Below are 20,593 nucleotides of genomic sequence, written 5' to 3'. Positions count from 1 at the left end.
GAAAAAAACTATTAAAGCGACATATCGTATTATGATCTAAAATATTTATTAAACAATTCAGTTCCAGGCAAATACTATCGGACTTTCGTATACATAAACTTTAATTATTCAAGTTTAATTTATTTATGATAATGAATATACATAATCAGTCCTATAATTGCCCAAGACAACAAATAAGAAGGCAAACTCTTAGTTCCTAGCTGATATCACAACCACAATCGGGATTCAGCAACCTTTTTAACCATATCTAATGTATCGAATAGCGAAAATTACTATGATAGCACAGCCTTTTAAAGGGACAACCGATTGTGAGGCCTTAGATCTAGTCAGTGTGACATGAGGCGGAGCGACTGGCTCTATGCTTTGCAGGAGTAAGGTGTCTACGGCTGCGTAGGCTTCGTGAACGACACGCTGTAAGAAAGATTATTTTATTATTAAAACTGCTTACGAAGACCGATCATCAATGACATAATTTGTTATCAAATTCTATAATTAATAATTACGAATGTTAAAAAAATACTATATCTGAAGTGTAAACGTTTGTAAATTTAAGATAGACGAATAATAATTTACCTCCATCGCAAGTTTAGAGTTTTGAACATCGATGGGTCGAAACATCATTACTGTGTAGGTATTGTCTATTCCTAAATGTCCATCCACCCAATCTTCAATGCCGCCCGCATAAAGCGCTAGACAAAAAATCACGTTTAATGGTTTCATTGTAAACGGGCTTTACAAGCTAATCCTTTTGTTGTAAAACATATATTCATTAAAAGAATAGTTTTTGATGTAAATTTATAAATGAAATTGATTAGTTTGTTTGTTTGAATGAGTTTTGAAATGTTTATGTTTTAGTTTAAATCATTTATTGAGAAAGATTGTGGACTACGCAATACACGCTATGACCCGCAACTGAAATAAACTGCGTGGAGCAGCTGTATTTAATGTAACTACTAAAGATTACATCAGTTAATGAATTATAATAATAGATAAAGAAATGGCTGAAAACAGTTACATTTAAATAAAAGAAAGCAGAGCACCATAATATCCCAAGTGATGCTTAATCTGAATGACTTAATTTTACAATGTTTATCTAAATCTGATTACTTTGTGGGTAATGGACTTTAACTTTACAATATTCGTTTAATCGTTTTTGTGCTGAAGTAATTAGAAAGATTATAAGATAATATTAGTGTAATACCTAATTATCATTTATAGTCACGGACAAATATTTTGTTTCAAATCAAAATCTGTATCATAAACCGGTAAAGTTTATAAGTGTAGTAAGTAACAGCGGAGGCCTTAGGGGGTGGCGAACAGGGCAATCGCCCGGGGCCTCGCTCTTGCAGGGGCCTCGCGAAAACCCAAGCAAAATTAAAATAGATTTTTTATTTAAAACTTTGTTTTTGATCCCTAATAATTTATTGAGGTTATAAAATAACAGTAAATTTAAATAAAGTTAATTAACTAATTCATTTATACAGATCATATATCGCATAGTACACGGCCCATGCTTTAATTAAAGATTTTAGTCTAAGCAAGACGCCAAAAACACAATTTAAAAAAAAATAATTTTTTTATTTGTTAACTTTGTAATTATTTAAATGTAAAATATTTTAAAAGTACACAAATTTTATATATTTGTATAACTTTACCATCACTCGTCAAACATAACATGATCATCAATCAATCATCAAACATACCTAAACCAAACAACCAGACCTACTTTCGAATCACATACATACTTTTCACCGAGGACAGGGGGCCTCGCAAAGACCTACCGCCCGGAGCCTAGCAATGGGTAAGGCCGCCGCTGGTAAGTAACTCCCAAGCTACTTATCCCACTTAAAAAAATAATTGAAGGCTATTTATAATGAATCTTCAGGATAAACATACTTTATATATTATACATTTAGAATTAAATAGATTTTTGTGGAGATTATCTTCAAATTTCGAAAAATTGATAATCGATTGCGTTTCTTACAAACGCTGTCTTCAAGGTTATAGCAGTAGCGTAAGGCGACAGACCACTATGGCATGTATTTGTAAATATAAATATAGATTATAATTCCCTATATAATACCAATGTGATATTAAAAGTAAGGGAAACCGCCGATTGCAAAGAAAATATTATTCACAATTTCTGCCCCTTTTGTTTAAAACAAATTTTAATTTAGTATTCGTCATTCATTCGTTGAGTTTTCGTGTAGAAGTCATATATTTAAGTACTTATAAATTTACGCTAATGCATTTGGAATGGGCTGTAATGTATGGAATGGTGTTGTAATGAGAAAAACCTAAGGTTTTTCTCATTACAACACAATTTTGATTTGAGCCTTTATCCGTATGCAGATTATAAACTTCAGAGCTTAAAAAATTGTCCGTGACGACGACATTGCAGTTGATTTACATACAAATTCATAATATATGACTTAAACATACATTTAAATTTCATTTAAATGTAATTAATTGCAATACATACATTAAACATTTTAAAAAGTAAGTACTACGCATTTATAATTGTATTATTATATCAACTTATGCATAAAATGTACTCAAATATATGTATATGTATAATGAAATGTTATATTCGTCGTTAAAAGTTTATCGTGATTAGATGACAAAACAAGATAAGGTGTCGCAGCTGAATTTTACGTTGCTATTTAAATATGCATGTAAGGACATATTTTATATCATTTTAGGTGACCTACTCTAGAACTGTTTTTTATTTCTTTAATAAAAATTAAAATACTATTATTAACATAACTCACGTAAAAATTCCGACGTTTGTCCTGCAACGTACATACGACCGCTTATACTGAAAGCGGCGGAAGCAGCTCGTGAAGCACGTGGTCTCTATAATATATGCGTTATAGGAAACATTTGATATAAATGTACTATCATTTCCAGGGACAATTTTTTTGTATATTTTTCGGGCAAACGATCTGATGGTAATTACTAATTAGCCTTTATCAATAGACACTGGCACGGCAAAAATTAATAACCAATATATACACGATCAATATAGTTGCTGTCATGGGATAAAGATGTAACATCCCCATCAATATCTGTAAAAGCACTGTAAAATAGTGTAATTACAGGTTATATTGTAATAAAATTACATTATAAAGGGTGAGTGAGCCACTGCAACTACGGAGACAATGGACATAACGTATTTGTTTGTAAAGGTTTGTGGCGCATTGGCGATGTAAGGAATGGCTATTGTCTATGGGTAGTGGTGAAAACTTACATCAGGTGGCTTATTTGCTCGTCCTCCTATACCTATATAATAAAATAGTACAAGGAAAAAAAAGAGTTCATTCTTTTAACCGGTAAAAAACAAACCAGTGCAGAGGTGGTAGAGTATTGGTTGGTTACTGTCCTATCCAAAGCACCACCGGTGCCTTGCGTGAGGTAAAATACATAGATTAATAACCTAAAAAAAATACTTACGTGAATATGGTCCAGCGCTCGTCTTTTATTAGTATGCGAATAAGGATACAATATACCCTAGAAAAAAAGAAATAAATTAATATACATTTAGTAATTATAAAAAACTGCTAGTTTGACATAGGGTTTGACATTTTGACTGAGCAGCTTAGATGACCGAATATAAATAATAGTTATAATATGAGAGGCTTGCTTGGAAGACGAAGGGAGTAACATAGGAAAATAGAACCAGAAACCTAACACCTGCAGCCGGACTTACAAGAGCATTGTGTTCCTATTTAATGCTACATTGTTAATATTTAAAAAAATATTTCGACATAAAAGCTTAACGCTACCCCAACCGTTGAGATATGTCAAAGCGGATTAATTTCTTTTAAATATTAGAGTATTCCGTAAATAAATCTCTAAGAAGTATTAAATGTAGAAATGTAAGTAAACCATAACATAATAACAACTATAATCATATTATATTTTGTATATTAAAAAAAAATACGTACAACATCTATAGATTTAACATAGGTAATTTATTTTATTAATTCGTATTTAAAAAAAATTAAGTGAATGTTTTTTTTTGTTACCACAAAAGTTTTTGCACTTTTATTGATTTTACAAAGACGATATAGTGATATAAGAAAGTCTCACAAGAACATCGCCCTCCTTAAATGCAATGAAAGCGTAAAGCGGTGACCGTTGGTCGTGAAGAAAGTGCGTTAAGGCGTATGTCTCCGTTTCACTCAGTTGCCGAGGGCCCGCGTACAGCGACCCACACGGGTGCTCAGCGCGCAACTCTTCTGCTGTAATGCAATTTACAAACATTTATCGATGTTTTTTTAATTAATACCATAGTTAGCTATATCTTTATGCCCTTTTAATGTTATCGGTTTAGTGTTTTAGAAATAGTATGGCTGATTTTTATAGCCTCCTGTCGTCAACTTTTTTTGCGAACTCTTCCACTGGTTACTTTCCTGCCAACTTAATGGTTGTTGAAGTGTAGCGGTTACGTTAATTAAGTGCTTATGGTATTCATTTTCTTAACATAAAAAAGTATGTCATCTTTAGAATTCTATTGGAAACCATACGACGAATAAATACTTACCTATATATCCTATTTTTCATAATTCTCTTTTGATTATGTGGTAAAATACTTAAGAATAATAATAATAGTTTTTTGCGTAAGGAATTGCTTACGGGGTATCCATTGGTATTCAAAATTGCGATCGAGATTAACACCATAACAGGGCTGTATCGTGCATCTAAGACCAAAATCTTCACACGCTTGACACGATTCACGTCCTTTGCAAGAATCCCAAGACTGCCGTAAATTCTTGGACCATTCTCTTCGCTACGGAGGAAAAATAAGAGAAAGGCAAAATTTTAAATTTAATCGATCTCCAACCGATGTTACTTGAATACAGAATTACATTAGGTATCAATACTTATAATAATATTTGTGTAACTTCTCTTTTTTAATTTCCGCATTTTTTTATATAATACCATCACTGCCATATTCACATTCGCTCTAGAAAAATATAGAAGACGCGTACAGTTCAAATTCGATTATTACAATGTTAAACCTAGCAAACTTCGCGTATTTTGAAATAAATAAAGTGACACCAACATCGTTTCTTCTGCTTTTTTTCACTTAAATAACATAATTGATTCAATATGATCGCTTCATCCTACTTTGTAAAAACAACTGACTCGACTGCTTAAAATCGAATCGTAAATTGTTACTTTACAAGCGAGTTCAGCCAGTGAGAGATCACCCTTTATACATTAATATACAATAATTTAATGCTGTGAGTCCATTGAAATGTTACATTTTTTTAGGTCCTTACCTTGCATTTCATTGTGGTAAAATTAAAAAAAAAACTGTAGAGGAGAATCTTTGTCAACAGACCCTCTACAAATTTTATCTGATGTTATTTTTTTGTAAAATGAAAACCAAAAATATATACCAAAAAGGAAAATTCTTAAAGAAATTTTTGCACTTGAATGCGTATAAATTCTCTATTTTTAATTTTACAGTGAAAAGTAATATAAACATAATTGTAGACAAAGCGATTTGCTACAAATTATGTCTATGCAATTTTTCTGTAAGATCAGTAGTTACAGAGAAATAGTGAAAAAGCTGCCGCGGGGCCAGTCCAGCAGCACCACAAACTTGGGGTTAAGCTTCTACTGACGCCCCCACATATTCCTAAAATAAAATTGCGTCCTCTGAGGGACGCAAGGTGAAATGTAACATTTCAATGGACTATGCTATTTAATTATTGTAAATAGATAGGCGGACCGACAAATGGGCGACCTGATGGAAAGTGGTCACCACATAGACATTAGAAATAAATTTTAACCATTCCTTACTTTGTCAATGCGCCACCACCCTTCGAATGTAAAAATTTTATTTATTTATTTTCCAAATATTATTTATTGTAACTTTCATTAAGATAATATGAAAAATAATGAAAGAAATTGCTGCGAACCGTTGTCATAACCCTCGCACGCAAATTATTCTCTAAGAGTCCATAATATTCATTTATAAGAGCACTTTTTTCTTAACATTACATTCGACATTTGCTCAGTAATGGGATATTGTAAATAACCTAAATAATAAAATAAATTAACTGTACTACAATGATTCGCTTGTTAAAAATTTAATTTGTTAGCAGAATTATAGCATATACTTATGCCAGTTGAAGTATTAAAATTAACACAACAAAAAAAAAATAACAAAAAAGTTTATCACAATCATTTACCGCTGACATAACATTTTTACCTATAGCAATAATTAATGGTATCTTTCTTAATAATTATCCAATTTGAATAATCTATATTTTATCAGTATCGTCATGGTAAGAATGTTGTTATCAAGGCTATACGTAAGATAAATGATTTTATGGTAATTTTTAGATAAGTATTATTTTTTATCACAGTAAAATTCAATAATTTCAATATCACACTTATCATTAGTGTTAATAATTTTATAAGTACGCACACGCATACCATACTTATCATCAGTATATTCAGGCTACGTCCTTTATAAGATTATAGGACGTAGTAGGTAATAAAAAAGATATCGATTTTCTATGAACGCAAACTTCCAACGATGTGCTCCTGAATGATTTAACTGATTATAAAAGTAAGTAGTAGTTTTTGTTGTATAATGAACATACGCTTTTGTTATAAAGTCAAGATTTTAAAATGTTCTATAAAAAAACATGCTAGATATCTTACGTGTGGAAATGTCATCGAATAGTCATATCCATCAGGATTAAAAACAGGAATAATCCAGAAACGAAATTTTGTCAGTAGATCGGCGCGAGCTTCACTACGTTCAATGAGTTGATATAAAACATACATTGCAGCCGTTACTGCATGGTGATCTCTTCCCTGAATCCCTGTAACAATCTTATTATTGCAGTCAATTTTTTATCAACAAGTTTTTAAATCAGGGTTCAAGCTTGTTTCATAGCAAAATTCATTAAATTCTGATTAATAGTTTGGTGGTGAGAGAGAAACAGACAGTCAGACAGCTTTTTCGCATTTATAATATTAGTATAAATAGTTTAGATCAAGTCTTACAAAGTAACTATTTTATTTAAATCTAAAATAACATTAGTTTATTTATACATATGTATATAATTTCACCAATACCTGCAACAATCATGACTGTTTTTTTAGCAGAAACAATTTGGCCGCTAGTTGGATCGTCAACTATCATCATATATATTGGATTTTCCATAACGGTAAAATTTCCGTTTGTAATATCTAGCCGTTTAGCAATAGGACTTTCCTCCGCCCATTGTTTTAATTGCAATACTATCTGATGAAAAGTAAATAATCAAAATGCTATGATGCTTTTAAACTAGTAAATAGAGTATTTGACCTAAATAAGAAATTGGTACAATGTTTAAAAACAAATTAATGGGTTTCTAACGAAATATCCGATCGATCAATTAAAAAAGGGTACCTCATGTAAAGATAGTGGTGAACTAAAAGAAAGGGGATTCGATCTTAAGACGCTGCAAATTGGACGTTTTTTTTCAATGGAAATATTTTTTACGCTATCCGAAACTTTTATAGTTGCAACTCCAAATATCGATTTAGCAGTTATATTAACTACTTCATTCTCTAATTCATCTTCTTCTTCATAATTCCTGCCTCCACCGTCTTTATCGTTACTATTAGTTGAAATATCGGAGTACATAATATTTTCTGATGCTTCTTTGACAGATTTGACTAAGTTAATATTATCTTTACTTTTCTGACTTTTAGAGCTTTCTGTTTCATCATCGCCATTATAAAATAAATCATTGTAAAATAACTGATTTTCTTTTTCAATAGTCTTATTGGTTGAATAAATATGTTGATTAGTTTTCATTTTATCTTCAGTATCAAACGTTTTAGAATCTTCATTATCATCTACTTCTTCGTGGGCTCTTAAAGATGTGCGATGAGGATTTATTTGAGTCGATGGAGTAGTTCGCGACGGCTTTGAATTATCAAATAATTCTGAGGTATATTCAAAAGTAAACAAATTCCTAAATGATGACGTTCTCGTAGGCATTACAATATCTGGATAAGAGAACGTCCTTGTAGGGCTCAAAGTTGTTTTATGCAATATCTATAACCATACAAAACTATCATTAGGTAACAAATATAAAATATATTTAATTAAAAAAATGGAAACTATGTATAATCTTATCTTTATGAATATGGATTTGCTACTTACTACATATTAACATAGTAAGTAGCAATAATTCTCTCTCCTTTGTAGTATGTCATAAATTGTGAGAACCGAGATCTAATAACCAGATACTTTATCGTGTAAAATAAATGATTGATATCGTCGAGCTCGACCGTGCAAGAACTAATACGTTACTATTTATTATTTACTATTTTATCAATATAATATACGTATGTATATGTTTACTTACGAAATTATCCACCGTACGTGGAGTAAGCGGACCAATTGTATGACGACGCGTAAAGGATACCGGTGCTATAGGCGCATATTGTCGTCCTATATGTGTTTGAGACCTTGGTAGAAATTTAGGACTAGCGGGAGGACTTTCATCACGCTGTGGATGTCGCCCAGAGCCATGTTTAATTTCAATACCTTATAAGGTAATAAACGTAATAATTACCTAAGACATTATATAATTAAAATAATTTAATTTGAAATTAATATTAGTGTACCTTTTGGTCGTATTGGTGGTATTACTTTACTATATGGTTTTATTGGTGCTAATATAATGCTACCATCAATTTTTGTTACAGAAAGAGTAGTCGGAGGAATGAATCGTGTATATTCTTTTGAAGGATCTAAAGTAATTTCAGTAGTTGGCGATGGAACTACAGCTCCACCAATAATAATTTTTTCTTGAGCTTTTGTTAATGGTTGGATATTCACAGCCGCAATTGGTTTATTGGCGGTAGATACATCATCGTCTAAAACTTTAACGATAAACTCTTGTGTTGTTTCTAAATTAGAGTACCACCTCGTATACTCTGAGATTGCTCGTTTACGACGAAAATCTATAAAAGATTTAAAAATGTTTGCACACACACACATGTAAATGAAACACAAAATTCACATTTACTAAGCCTTACATGATAGGGTACAAACGTGGCAAGAATCATCTTTCGTACTATTAACGCTTGAACTAAATACCAATTCTGTAAAGCCTAATATTATCAAAAATATACTCAAATTCATTATAAGAAAAAATAGTCTTCCATCATATTTTGACAGTACAAGCTGTTGTCTTGTCAGAGGCCATATTAGAAAAAGAATACTATGAACTAAAGAACGTTACCAGAAAAATGATTTGTATATGATTAACGTAACATATTTATATAATTGAAAGACATATTTTACCATAATCACGTAATTTACAGGCAATTTCTTTCCTTTGTGAAATTAAAATACAAAGACAAAGTTACGATTTATAAATTGTTTTTGCAAATGGAAACATTTTTTTTAAACATATTTGCAAAAAAACGTGGTTGATATGTACGAAGCTCATATACTCTTTGATTGATGTGTATGACTTGATAAATACTGTTGATATTTTTGTACAATGTTTTTGCATATAAAAGTGTATATAGTTGGATTTATATATTTTCTGGGAATTTTGTTCATGTTTTTATTTCCACCACGAAACTTCGAACAGTACGTTATCATTTTTTTTTAAATTAATTTAATGCTACTATACTATTTTTTCCATTAATATACTACATAGTTAATATTTTTTTAAATATAGATCGGGTACTAAAATGAGAAGGATTAGAAGTATCGGTAATAAATTGAAATATGAGGGGTATATTGATTACGAGACTATGCTGAATGTAGTGCAACACATGGCCATGGAAGACCCTGAAATGGTAGAAGTGGTGCATTTGACTCCACACACTGCTGCCAATAATAGTCTTATAGCTATTGAATTGCACAGTGACACGCTCAGCAAGAAACCTGGAATACTCATAATTGGAAGTAATATATCATTAATCGCTTGCAAATATACTTAGACCGACAATCAAACTTTAACAAGACTGAATACTGGTTGGTTATACTTTTTTAGAACATAATATGGAATGTTAAACTTTTTAACGAATTTTTCAGCAATAAATGGAATGGTGTGGGCTGGATCAAATAGTATACTTGAATTAGCTGACAAACTTATTTATGACACAACGTTCCAAACACCGTTTTTTAACGATTATGACTGGTAAAATGAATAATTAAATAATTATTAAGAATAAGTCTTCAAACTATTATAGGTACGTAGGATTCAAATTTATATGGCTAAGATCTCATTGACAGTAATGTTTGAAAAACATTACTTGGTCTGGGTAGGTACTACCAATATTACTTTCTCATCGAATATTATACTGCCAAACCGTATATTTGTGGTTTGAAGGCTGAAAGAGCCAGTATAACAACAGGCACTAGGGTGGTTAGAGAAGACGATGTGTTAGTACATCCTAGAGCCCCAAATCCCATCGACAAAAGTGACTACTAACTAAATACCTATTACAAAGAAAAAATTAAAATTACTTCCGGAATATATTATGAACGTGACTAGTTTATCATTAAATAATATGTTTCCCCGAAGTTAGTTTCATTATCAGATTACAATTTCTGATAACAAACTAGATTCACAGAGCTTAAACGTGGCGGCCCTTAAAAATATAGAGAATGCGAAAAAATACAACAGTATCTGGCACAAAGCAGATTAATAAAGCGTAATATTTATAAAATCGTTTATTATAGGTATTTAATTCCGATAGCGAACCCAGACGGACTTAATTTTACGACGAGTCTTCGTGATTATACGTCAATAGACGCTATAGAGTGGTCACGCAACATCTCCGTTAGAACTAAAACGAAACCAGCCGAATGGCATAAGAATGTTGACAAGGAATCAGGAGAGCAACTATGCTTCGGAACTAACATTAATCGTAACTTTGCATATCACTGGCAAGGTGATTTTTTTCTAAAATAATTGGACTTTGTTGGATTTCTCCACAGCACGGTAGATTATAGAAGTTGATTTTCCTTAGTAAATATGTAATCTATTCATATTAGGGAAATTGTGTCACAAGCTCGTTAATTAAGTCAAGAATATTTTAAGTGAAGTATAGGTTAGGCTTAGCGTGTTTTTAAAATTATTATTTTAGTATTTTAGTGTCACTAGAATTTTTATTACTTAAATAAAGTGCATGTGATACAAATTTATTGTTTTACAATAAAAACGATAAACATAATAGTATCATCAATGTCAATAACACAAATATCAATATATCAGTAAGATATCGTTTTATACGGGCAATAAAGCAGCGATAAAATCAAATTTTTATATTGCAGATGACGTACGCAAAACACCGATTCGTTGCTCGCAATACTACCCGGGTATAAAGCCCTTCTCTACGGCAGAAGCACAGGCGATACGGGAATACGTGCACAAGCTTGCCGACATATTGCATCTAGCCATACATTTGCATGCCAGTTTCGTACCTAAAAAAGTAACTGTAACATTCTATTTATAAATATGTATTGTATCTTACCCTCCAAGAAAAGACTAGGTGAACGATATAAACAATTTATTTCTCAATATGACTTATTTTACAATATTTAATTCAACATTCAAATCTTACAACGAAATCGAATCAAACGGATTATCGTACCACCTACCAAATTACCGTCATTTTCTCAAGTCCCCGCCATTCCTCTTTTTTTAAATCATAGTTTAAACCTAGTTAGGTAGTGAAGAAAATTTTAAGTACCATTTATCCACAGAAATAATTATTAAAATAGTTTTCATATTTGTTATTCGAATACTAAAACTTATAGTATATGGATTAAAAAATATATATAGAGAGATACTTATAGTTATTATTTTAATCCATATTTGAAAAAGAGACATTAAGTAGGTACATTATAGATGGTAATTTATCACTAAACTCTATCCTTAATAGTTTTTATTTAAAATAGCATGCTTGAATGGGGCTACAAATCTAGAATTAATAATTAGTCACATACCAATTTGGTCTGAGTAAATATATGATTTAACTTTTTACAAATTTTGCGTGATTTATCCTAAAGAGGCAGTTGAGATGTGTAAGAAATGTAGATAATTTTTATCTCTATAGAATTTCGTCTCAGTATCTCTTTGATATCGTCTTGGTCTTTAAAATCTGTTCTAAAATCTAAATACATATAATTTTCTATCGACTATATTTTTTTTAAGTTAAATTACGTTAGTCACTGGAATAAAAGCGCAAAAAAAAGTACAGTTATTATAGTCTGAATGAAAATTACTCGCAGGACTCATGAGCTATTGATAGTGAAAAAAGAACATGTGTTATACTATAGGGTAACTTCGACCTGATGCTAAAATTATAAATATATATACATAATATCAAGAACACTCTTTATATTTACAGGAATTTATTTTGTACCCTTGGCGATACACTTTACGTCAGCCAAGTAATTATCATACGTTACAAGAAATCGGAGAATACGCAGCAAGACACGCAAGACTCCCCGATGGCAGGCTTTATGAGGTTTCAGATTTTAAAACACTTAGTTAGAAACTGATGCAAATTTGTCCCAACATATTCGTATGACTTTTATTACATATTCTCGATAAAATTCCAAGAAATGACGAGATTTTTTTTTAGGCAATATATAATATAATTGAAGAAGCATGACCACCTGCTATTCAATTAATTTATTTATTCAGAAGATCCAACGGAAGTAACAATAGTTATAATACATAAAATGAAAGATCCGGGTCATCATATTATGTATTTAGAAGAATATGATTAATTTATATAATGAAACTAAATTTTAAAGGTTCATCAAGGCAGCAGTGACGAGCGCGTCGCTGGTTCTTTGAGCGATTATATCTCGGGAGTCGTTGGAACCGACTTGGTTTTTGTCGTTAAACCTTATCATGAAGTATTTCCTAACTATACAGACTCTACTATAATGGGTTAAATGTCTTTAATTTTCATTATTTTTAGTTTTATTTATTCTACCATCACGTAGCAATATTTTCAGTACTACAGTAGTATGTTTCCGCTTGAAGGGTGCGTCAGACAGTATAACTACAGGTACAAGGGACATAACATATGCAGAGGTGACACTTGCACATCAGGTGGTCATGTTCGCCTCTCTAAGCCATAAAATAAAAAATAAAAAATCATTAACGCTACTCAAACATAGTCCATCAAGATGATCCCATAGACAATTACTACTTTTTTTCTAGTTTGACGTATGTATTTCTAACACGGAAACAAAAATATGGTGTTCAAATTTATTCAACCATCATTAAATAATATTATAAATTAAAGTTGCTATCATTCAAGTGTCTGTATATTTAATTGAGCTAAAGGAAACAATTTCATTATTTCTACTACTAGACATTTATTTCCAACGTCTTCAGAAACTACTCAATCAAGACGATGTTATTTAAATTAAGTTATATAAAAAGTATGTTATTTAAGTGTGAAGTCAAAGCGAATCGTTGTCTTAATTATGTCGTATAAAATATTTTCATAATTGAAATAAATAATGCAACTATTTAACGTAATATACGTTTAATTGGTATATAGGTTAAAAATATATGTTGTGGTTTGCAATGCTTTTTACATATATTTTTTTATTTCAGAAACCTACGTCCAGAAATCGATATCAGTAATACTCAGTTTAGTCAGAGGTTGGAGAAGTAGCACTAAACAAAATACACTGTCATTTTTTGGTAAAGATATTGAGTTTTGAGATAAACAATTTTATTGGTTATTCATATAATAATGTATTTTTATTTACAATTGTTAAAAACTATTTACATAATCTTTATGCGGACAAATAAAAATACACTTTTTACGCTATTTTATGTATAATAACAATTTTACGCCTTAATAAAATGTTATATTATTCTTTTAATATATACAGTATGAAAAATCAACAATTGCAAATATTTACATTGCTCATAATAATTATCTATGGAATAAAAAAAAACAATGCATAGGTATGTTATACTCTATAAGCTAATAAATAATATGTACTTATAGGATATTCATTAAAAAGTAATAATAATGGAAATTAAAAAAAAACTATATTCGTTTTCTGCAACACTTTTATACCACTTTGGTTTCTAAAAATAAGCAACGTGTTTACACAAATATGTAATGAGCAATATAATAAATAAATTATTTACAGGATACTGCTAGTATCATCTATTTATTGGTGATGGAATGACACTTTTTCTTAAAATAGACTCATCGATGTCCCAAACCTTGGACATATTGTTAAGGGATCGTAGGAGTAACTGCTGCAGTTGATTATTATCATTGAGATCCGTGATATGAAGCAGGTTCATATACAATGACACTTGGTGCAAATGTTGCAGTCTCTTTAAAAGTGCGGCTTTGAGATCTACGACGTCGGTTCGGCGCCAGTATTTCAAATTTCTACCGATCACACTGTTTATGTGTTCTCTCATATCTTTCAGGCAAGCTTTTTTCTCATCTATCATCTGAAAAAATATAATAATACTAATTATGTAATGGAATAGGAAAAAATTACAACCTATGTATGTACAACAACACAGTTCGAAGTCAAATGACTAAAATATATAATAGTAAATAATTGAAGATTATATAGTACATACATATAGTACATATTAATAGGTATAATCGTGGGATTATGACGATTGGTGAGAGATGAGATGTTACAGTGTCAACAATGTTATTTTTTCGTTGATTCAGAATAATATCATCAGTCAATTGTTTTTCCATACATGAAATAATGGATCAGAGGAAAGAAATTTGTCAAATTATGAAGTAACTAAATTGAGCGCTTATTTTTAATTTTATATTATGTTTTAAAGAGTGAGCATCAATGGACGGAACTTAAAGTATTCTGTTTATCGTTTATTCATAAAAGTTATCCTTCTATTCTTATAGAATGTGGCTGTGACGTCAACGCATTAAATAATACTCCTAATAAGATTGGTGTTTAAGACCCAAAAACAAAAACAAAAAAACAATCGAATATATTCATTCAAATTATTAACCTAAAGTAATGCCGATAGACTACGGGGTAGGTACGGGGAGCGGGTGAGCGGAGCGTCCAGCGCTAGTGTTGCTGCCCGGCGTTGCCGTTTTTACGGGTTATTGAACTAATTTTGCAAATGTCGTTTTACTTTATTTAAATTTCCGTGTGAATTATTTTCGAAAATTCCACGTTTTTATTATTCGTCTATTCGTTTTTTCGATCGAATTTTATCAGCCTTAACGGAGTGTATATAATAAACGAGTACTAATCGTCGTTTAACTTAATGTGATAACTACTGCGATATATATTTAAGACAAAACTTTAAGGTTTTAATTTTTGTGTTACGATTATTAGTTACAATTACTTAGTTTTAATAATTTCAAAATATGGTACTTACAATAAAAAAATATAGCATCAATCACCACAAGTTAGTGATTTTGAATTCGGTCAGTATTTGATAAAGATTAAAATTTCGTTATACATAATAAATAAAATGCCGCCCCACCTGGGCCTGCTGGCAGAGCGCGAGGCGCACCCGCAGCTGCCGCGGCGCGCCCAGCGAGCGCAGCGCCAGCGCCAGCACGGCGCCGCCCGACACGCGCTCGGCGCCGGGGAACGCGCGGCTCTCCGCCTCGCCGCCGCTGCGCACACGAGACGGCGGACCAAGGCTTAGTTTACCTTTCTCATTTCGATCGTGAATTTAGTATTATCACACCAATTATATAAATAGAAATCAAATCATGTGACACGTACACACACACACGCACACAGCTACGTAAAGCTTTACCTACTGCGTACTCTCCGAGGGACTACCACTCCTGCCAATTTCGAAATTCTTGAGATTTTATTGACAGCCTTCCAGGATTTCATCCTGCTCTTCGGGGTTTGAAGGCTATATGCTAACCGACCCACAAGGCAGGAAACATATATAATATAATTATGATGTAAGCATGTCTGATTTTAGAAAAAAATAACAGAATTGCCCATAATCATCGGAAATGTTAAAAATGTTTTAAAAAAAAATTACCCGTTGGCGGGAAAGACGAGTATAGTGGGATAGGCGTGCGCGGTGTAGTGCCACGGCAGGTCGTGTCGCAGCGCATCGATACGTGCGCACTGCACGCGTACGCCGCACGCGCTCAGCACGCGCCCGGCGTGCGCCAGCGCGCGTGACGTCAGCGCCCCGCAGCCGCCGCCGCACACCGCCACTAGCGTCACCTGCCCCGCGTTTACGGTGTTTAATCTAACTCTCTTGGATGTTATTAAAATTATATAAAAAAAAGAGCTCCGTATTTAACTCACCGTGCCTGGAGTTCTGATGACCTTTTTGAATGTGCGTGTGGTCAGGTCCAATATCTGAACCATGCTCTCATTTTTTTTATTAATATGAGTGTTCATATTGGAACCAAAAAAATGAGTATATTTAGCGTTCTCCACGTAAGTGCGTAAAGTGCGCTTCAAGTTCTTGTGAGTAAAATTATAAATAAATTCTCTCAGTGATTTAGCGCTGTAGTCCTCTGACATGACATACTGGGATTCGTACTGAAAGAATAGCGTTACATGTAATCGTAGCATATACAAATATTATACTAATCACAGAAACAAAAATTATAATGGAGTATTTGTCATAATAAATAAATTGCTAATTCATAACCTATTTGACGGTACAACTGAATAATTAATACAAAAATCATAATTATATTCGGACGTTCAACTGTACTGACGGTATTTCTGAACTGAAATGTCTTGTAGTAATCTTTTTGTGTACAATTACTATACAAATTTTAATTATTAATGAATTACTTACCTTACTATCCAAAATAACTACAGCGGTCATGTCCTTTTTATTTTTTATATTAATACCAAGTGCCTCTGCAAAATGGTAATTCCGGACGCTATCAATAGCTGCCATATATAAAGTGTTATTTGTTTTACATGCTAGTCCATGGATATGTGTTATATTTCCACTTGTGACTCTCGACGGAGATACAGGCGGACTCAGTTTATTAGCAAATTTCATAAGTCGGCAAAAATGTTTCACATTATCTTGAATAAGATTTTCAGCAGACAAGGGATCATCTTCAAACGGCAACATTGTTGTTTCTACACTGAAATAAGTTTTAATTGTCTTTTTAAGTTCCGATAACAACTTCGCCAATATCCAAAAAGGTATTTTTTCGCGAATTCATATTAAATTTAATAGATTATTCAAGATTTCGACCAATGATATCAGTTCAATGTCAAAGTCGTTTATTTGTCTGTAGTTAGAAAAGGCTATCTATATGGTGGGGAACCAAACCCGCATTAAAAGTATTGCCCTTCTGTCAGCGCCAGTAGGTTAATTATTATATATCTTAAAAACAAATACTTTACAGTTTTAATAGTTTATAAATAAAACAAAATTACTTACTCTTGTTCTTCCATTTCCGCGTTCTCCTTCTCTTCTCTCAATTGGTCTTCAATTGACTGGCATTTTTCATAATTTTCATAGAAACTTTTTTCAGCGGGTAACGATTTGGCTGTGCTCATTCCACATTGATCCAAAAACCCCAATTTGGACCACAAATTATCATTTGAACCATCAGCCTCTTTTGAGGTAACCAGTGCATGGTTAATTAGGAAATTAAATATACCACTCTTCTGAGTTTTCTGTGTCAAGTTATTCCATAGATATTTATTATTTTGAGATATGAAAACATCTCTCTTTGAAAGTGCATTCACTTTTTTCACAGGCTTTTTGAATTTGTATTCTTGACAAAACTTCAAAAAGTTCTTCTGTTGGTATAGCAACCTTTGTACTTGTTGCAGTTTTATTAACTCAGCTGTCCATTGATTACTTTCATTGTTTTTACAATTATAATATTCCATTGCCACTTCACGTAACTAAAATTTATTTATGAAATAAATGGATAGATATAATCATATTATCAATTATAATATAATTATAATATCACTTACCAGAGCATATGATGGTAATTGTTCATAAAGCGGGTTGAGTGGTGTAAAAAGAATCAACATTGGTTGACCGTCTGCAAATCTCTCAAAACTGTAACTCTTTTGCCACATTGGAATAATCCTTGCGACTGGTTGGGCAAAATTTTGCAGCACCCAGTGCATTATAAATGTTTCATTCCATGATTGATTGCTATCCTCTGGTTTGTATTCCTAACAAAACAAGCAAAACATAAATACTATATATACAATAATACTTATCTAATTTACAATGATGCATAGAAATATAATATGTTTGTTTCTTAGACATTAAACTTGAAGAATCTTCTGGATCAAATTATCTCATTGTCATTGCCAAAACTAACAAAGTAGAATATAATAGTAAAAAATATATATATAAATAAAGGTAAAATTCTTGTCTACACTAGAAAATCTCTATAGACAGTTTGTTGTTATCTATAGTGTTGTTGTCTGTAGTATATCTCTCTATGATTCTGATTACTTTTTATATTATAATATCTCAGCACTACAGTGGACTATGTTACCCACAATACCTCTACTATATTAATGACATTATTATACTACAAAGTTGTTATCTATTTGAACACTTGTATTCTTCAAACACATGGCCCTATTTACACTTTTCTATTTTGTTCATATTTTATTTTTTCATCAATTAAACTATATAAAGATGTAATAGAAGTTCAGTAAATTGAATATAGGTTTGAAATATACACATAAATACTTATAAGTCATTATTTGAATGTGTTAACATACACCTAAATAATTTAGACTAGAATGCTTGATAGAAATTCGACGACTGGCCACTGGTGAGGTTAATAGAAGCCTTCAGAATATTACCTTTGTGTCATTCCATAGCATAAGCCTTAAATTTGGAACTCTCTCCACACCTAAATCCATTGCTAGCTCCTTAGAAGTAACAGTGGCAAAACATATTTCACCGACAGTATCAAATTCCCGAGATTTTAGTGCCACATTGTACCATATATTATAATATCTGGATGTGTCTGTCAATGGAGTGAAACCTAATGCTACAGCCTGAAACACAAAATTTACAGTATAATAAAGTAGTGTTAATGATATTAATAGCAATATATTCATTTGATCATAAATAATGTATTTATTCATTGGAAAATATAACTTACATCACAGATAGATAGCAAGTTGACTAGATCTTCTGTGTTAGAAATTTTTTCAAGAGGCCTCATTAGCATCTCCAAAAAGTTAACCATACTTTCGGCATTTCTTGGTCCTATTAATATAAATTCATTTTAATTTAATTATGTTATAATAGTGGATATTACACAGTCTTCAAATAAAGCATGTAAATGTATTAATACTAACCTTTGTATAAGACACCTCTCGATGTGACAGTATATGCCATCAATATTGGCCATGATGGTATTTTATTATGCTGTAATCTACATTCACTACCAGGATTCCAACAGTTAATGGCAGAAAAATGTACCTGAAAATTATTAAAAGAAACATATAATTTACGTATAGGTGCATCTCATCAATTACTTAAACATATTCTTTTGTCAGAAAAAAATAGCCTTATTAGTCAAGCAGCGTTTAAAGATCTCACAGCTTGTAATGCTACACTTTTTTATTACATAAAAAAGCATACTTGACTCATTCAATATAACATATTATTCTTATTGGATAAATAATTTTTAGTATTTTAATACTTACCCTATCTCTTAAAATATGTGCAGCCTTTTCAAATTCTCCTCTAACATACTGTGATTCTGCATCCCAAGGAGCATAATACATAACAAATGATAAGTCTTCAGTATTAATAGTAGCCAAAGCATTACTCAACTGGCCTTTGTACCAGTCTGCCACAACAGAATCAGAGTAGAAGAATCTCACAGCTCGAGGAACTTTAGATATTTTTGCAGGCCTAAAATATTAATATAAAAATGATAGTGGTAATTTCTTATCAATGGTATATATTTCAGTGATATATCAAATAACTCACGTATTATGTAAAGCTCCGTAGGTTGTTAAAGCTAGAGCGATACAAAACACAAGTTCTTTGATCAACATATTGAGGGTTAACTCCCTATTATTGTTTTGCTTTGCCACTTGAGAACTTTCAGTGGAATCTCGCTCATTGCTAGAGAAACTCGATTTTCTTTTTAATGACGTGACCCGTGAAATATCTTCAGTGTCCGCCGTTGGAAACATTACACGTCATTCATAAACATAAAGGCTAATAAAGTTTGTATTCTATTTGTATTTTGCATTATATCTTATAATTTTATATAGACTTGTATAACATTACATTGTCATAAATGCTGACTCAAATTATTTATTTATTAAACTTTACTAGTTTCTTTCTCATAACTTTTTACAGTTAAAAATTCCATCAAATGAAAATCAATTTTGTATTGACTTAAAACATCCAAATGCTATGACACTTGACATTTGACAATTGACATTGCCAAATTGCTAATTGTTTTAGTGTAGTAAAATTATTTATTGACCATTTAAAACCTGGAACAGCTGAAACTGTAACTGTCCTTGTATAAATGCCCTATTGCTGCAAAGGCGAACTCTACTTTAAGAGGGCTTAAAACTCATTTTACAACGCCGCTG

General features: G+C 31.7%; 3 protein-coding genes across 3 annotated transcripts; 1 reads left to right on the top strand and 2 right to left on the bottom strand.

The window, feature by feature from the left end:
- Nucleotides 1-176: 176 nt before the first annotated feature.
- On the bottom strand, nt 177-9,176 carry LOC125065907 (mast cell carboxypeptidase A-like). Its single transcript, XM_047673765.1, has 13 exons — nt 9,064-9,176; nt 8,650-8,988; nt 8,388-8,569; nt 7,851-8,074; nt 7,514-7,631; nt 7,105-7,273; nt 6,685-6,848; nt 4,639-4,792; nt 4,093-4,244; nt 3,454-3,510; nt 2,772-2,856; nt 574-689; nt 177-411 (listed from the first exon to the last, which is right to left on the bottom strand). Exons 1-13 carry the CDS (start codon nt 9,167-9,169, stop codon nt 238-240), a joined length of 2,040 nt encoding a protein of 679 aa, XP_047529721.1. The 5' UTR covers nt 9,170-9,176; the 3' UTR covers nt 177-237.
- Nucleotides 9,177-9,533: 357 nt separating this feature from the next.
- Nucleotides 9,534-13,877, top strand: LOC125065811 (zinc carboxypeptidase-like). The gene is made up of 8 exons (XM_047673645.1): nt 9,534-9,625; nt 9,717-9,946; nt 10,076-10,181; nt 10,727-10,938; nt 11,321-11,478; nt 12,400-12,519; nt 12,812-12,950; nt 13,629-13,877. Exons 1-8 carry the CDS (start codon nt 9,534-9,536, stop codon nt 13,736-13,738), a joined length of 1,167 nt encoding a protein of 388 aa, XP_047529601.1. The 3' UTR covers nt 13,739-13,877.
- Nucleotides 13,878-14,027: 150 nt separating this feature from the next.
- On the bottom strand, nt 14,028-20,390 carry LOC125065810 (thioredoxin domain-containing protein 11). The gene is made up of 12 exons (XM_047673644.1): nt 19,974-20,390; nt 19,685-19,895; nt 19,334-19,457; nt 19,135-19,241; nt 18,830-19,027; nt 17,975-18,181; nt 17,427-17,899; nt 16,824-17,124; nt 16,319-16,558; nt 16,044-16,234; nt 15,522-15,657; nt 14,028-14,495 (listed from the first exon to the last, which is right to left on the bottom strand). The coding sequence occupies exons 1-12, from the start codon at nt 20,180-20,182 to the stop codon at nt 14,193-14,195; spliced, it is 2,700 nt and encodes an 899-aa protein (XP_047529600.1). The 5' UTR covers nt 20,183-20,390; the 3' UTR covers nt 14,028-14,192.
- Between the last annotated feature and the right edge of the window lie 203 nt (nt 20,391-20,593).

The sequence above is a fragment of the Vanessa atalanta genome, chromosome 8 (assembly GCF_905147765.1).
Source record: "Vanessa atalanta chromosome 8, ilVanAtal1.2, whole genome shotgun sequence".
Classification (NCBI taxonomy): domain Eukaryota; kingdom Metazoa; phylum Arthropoda; class Insecta; order Lepidoptera; family Nymphalidae; genus Vanessa; species Vanessa atalanta.
The sequence above is the reverse complement of the archived record's forward strand: the minus strand, read 5'-3'. Positions and strand labels throughout refer to the sequence as shown.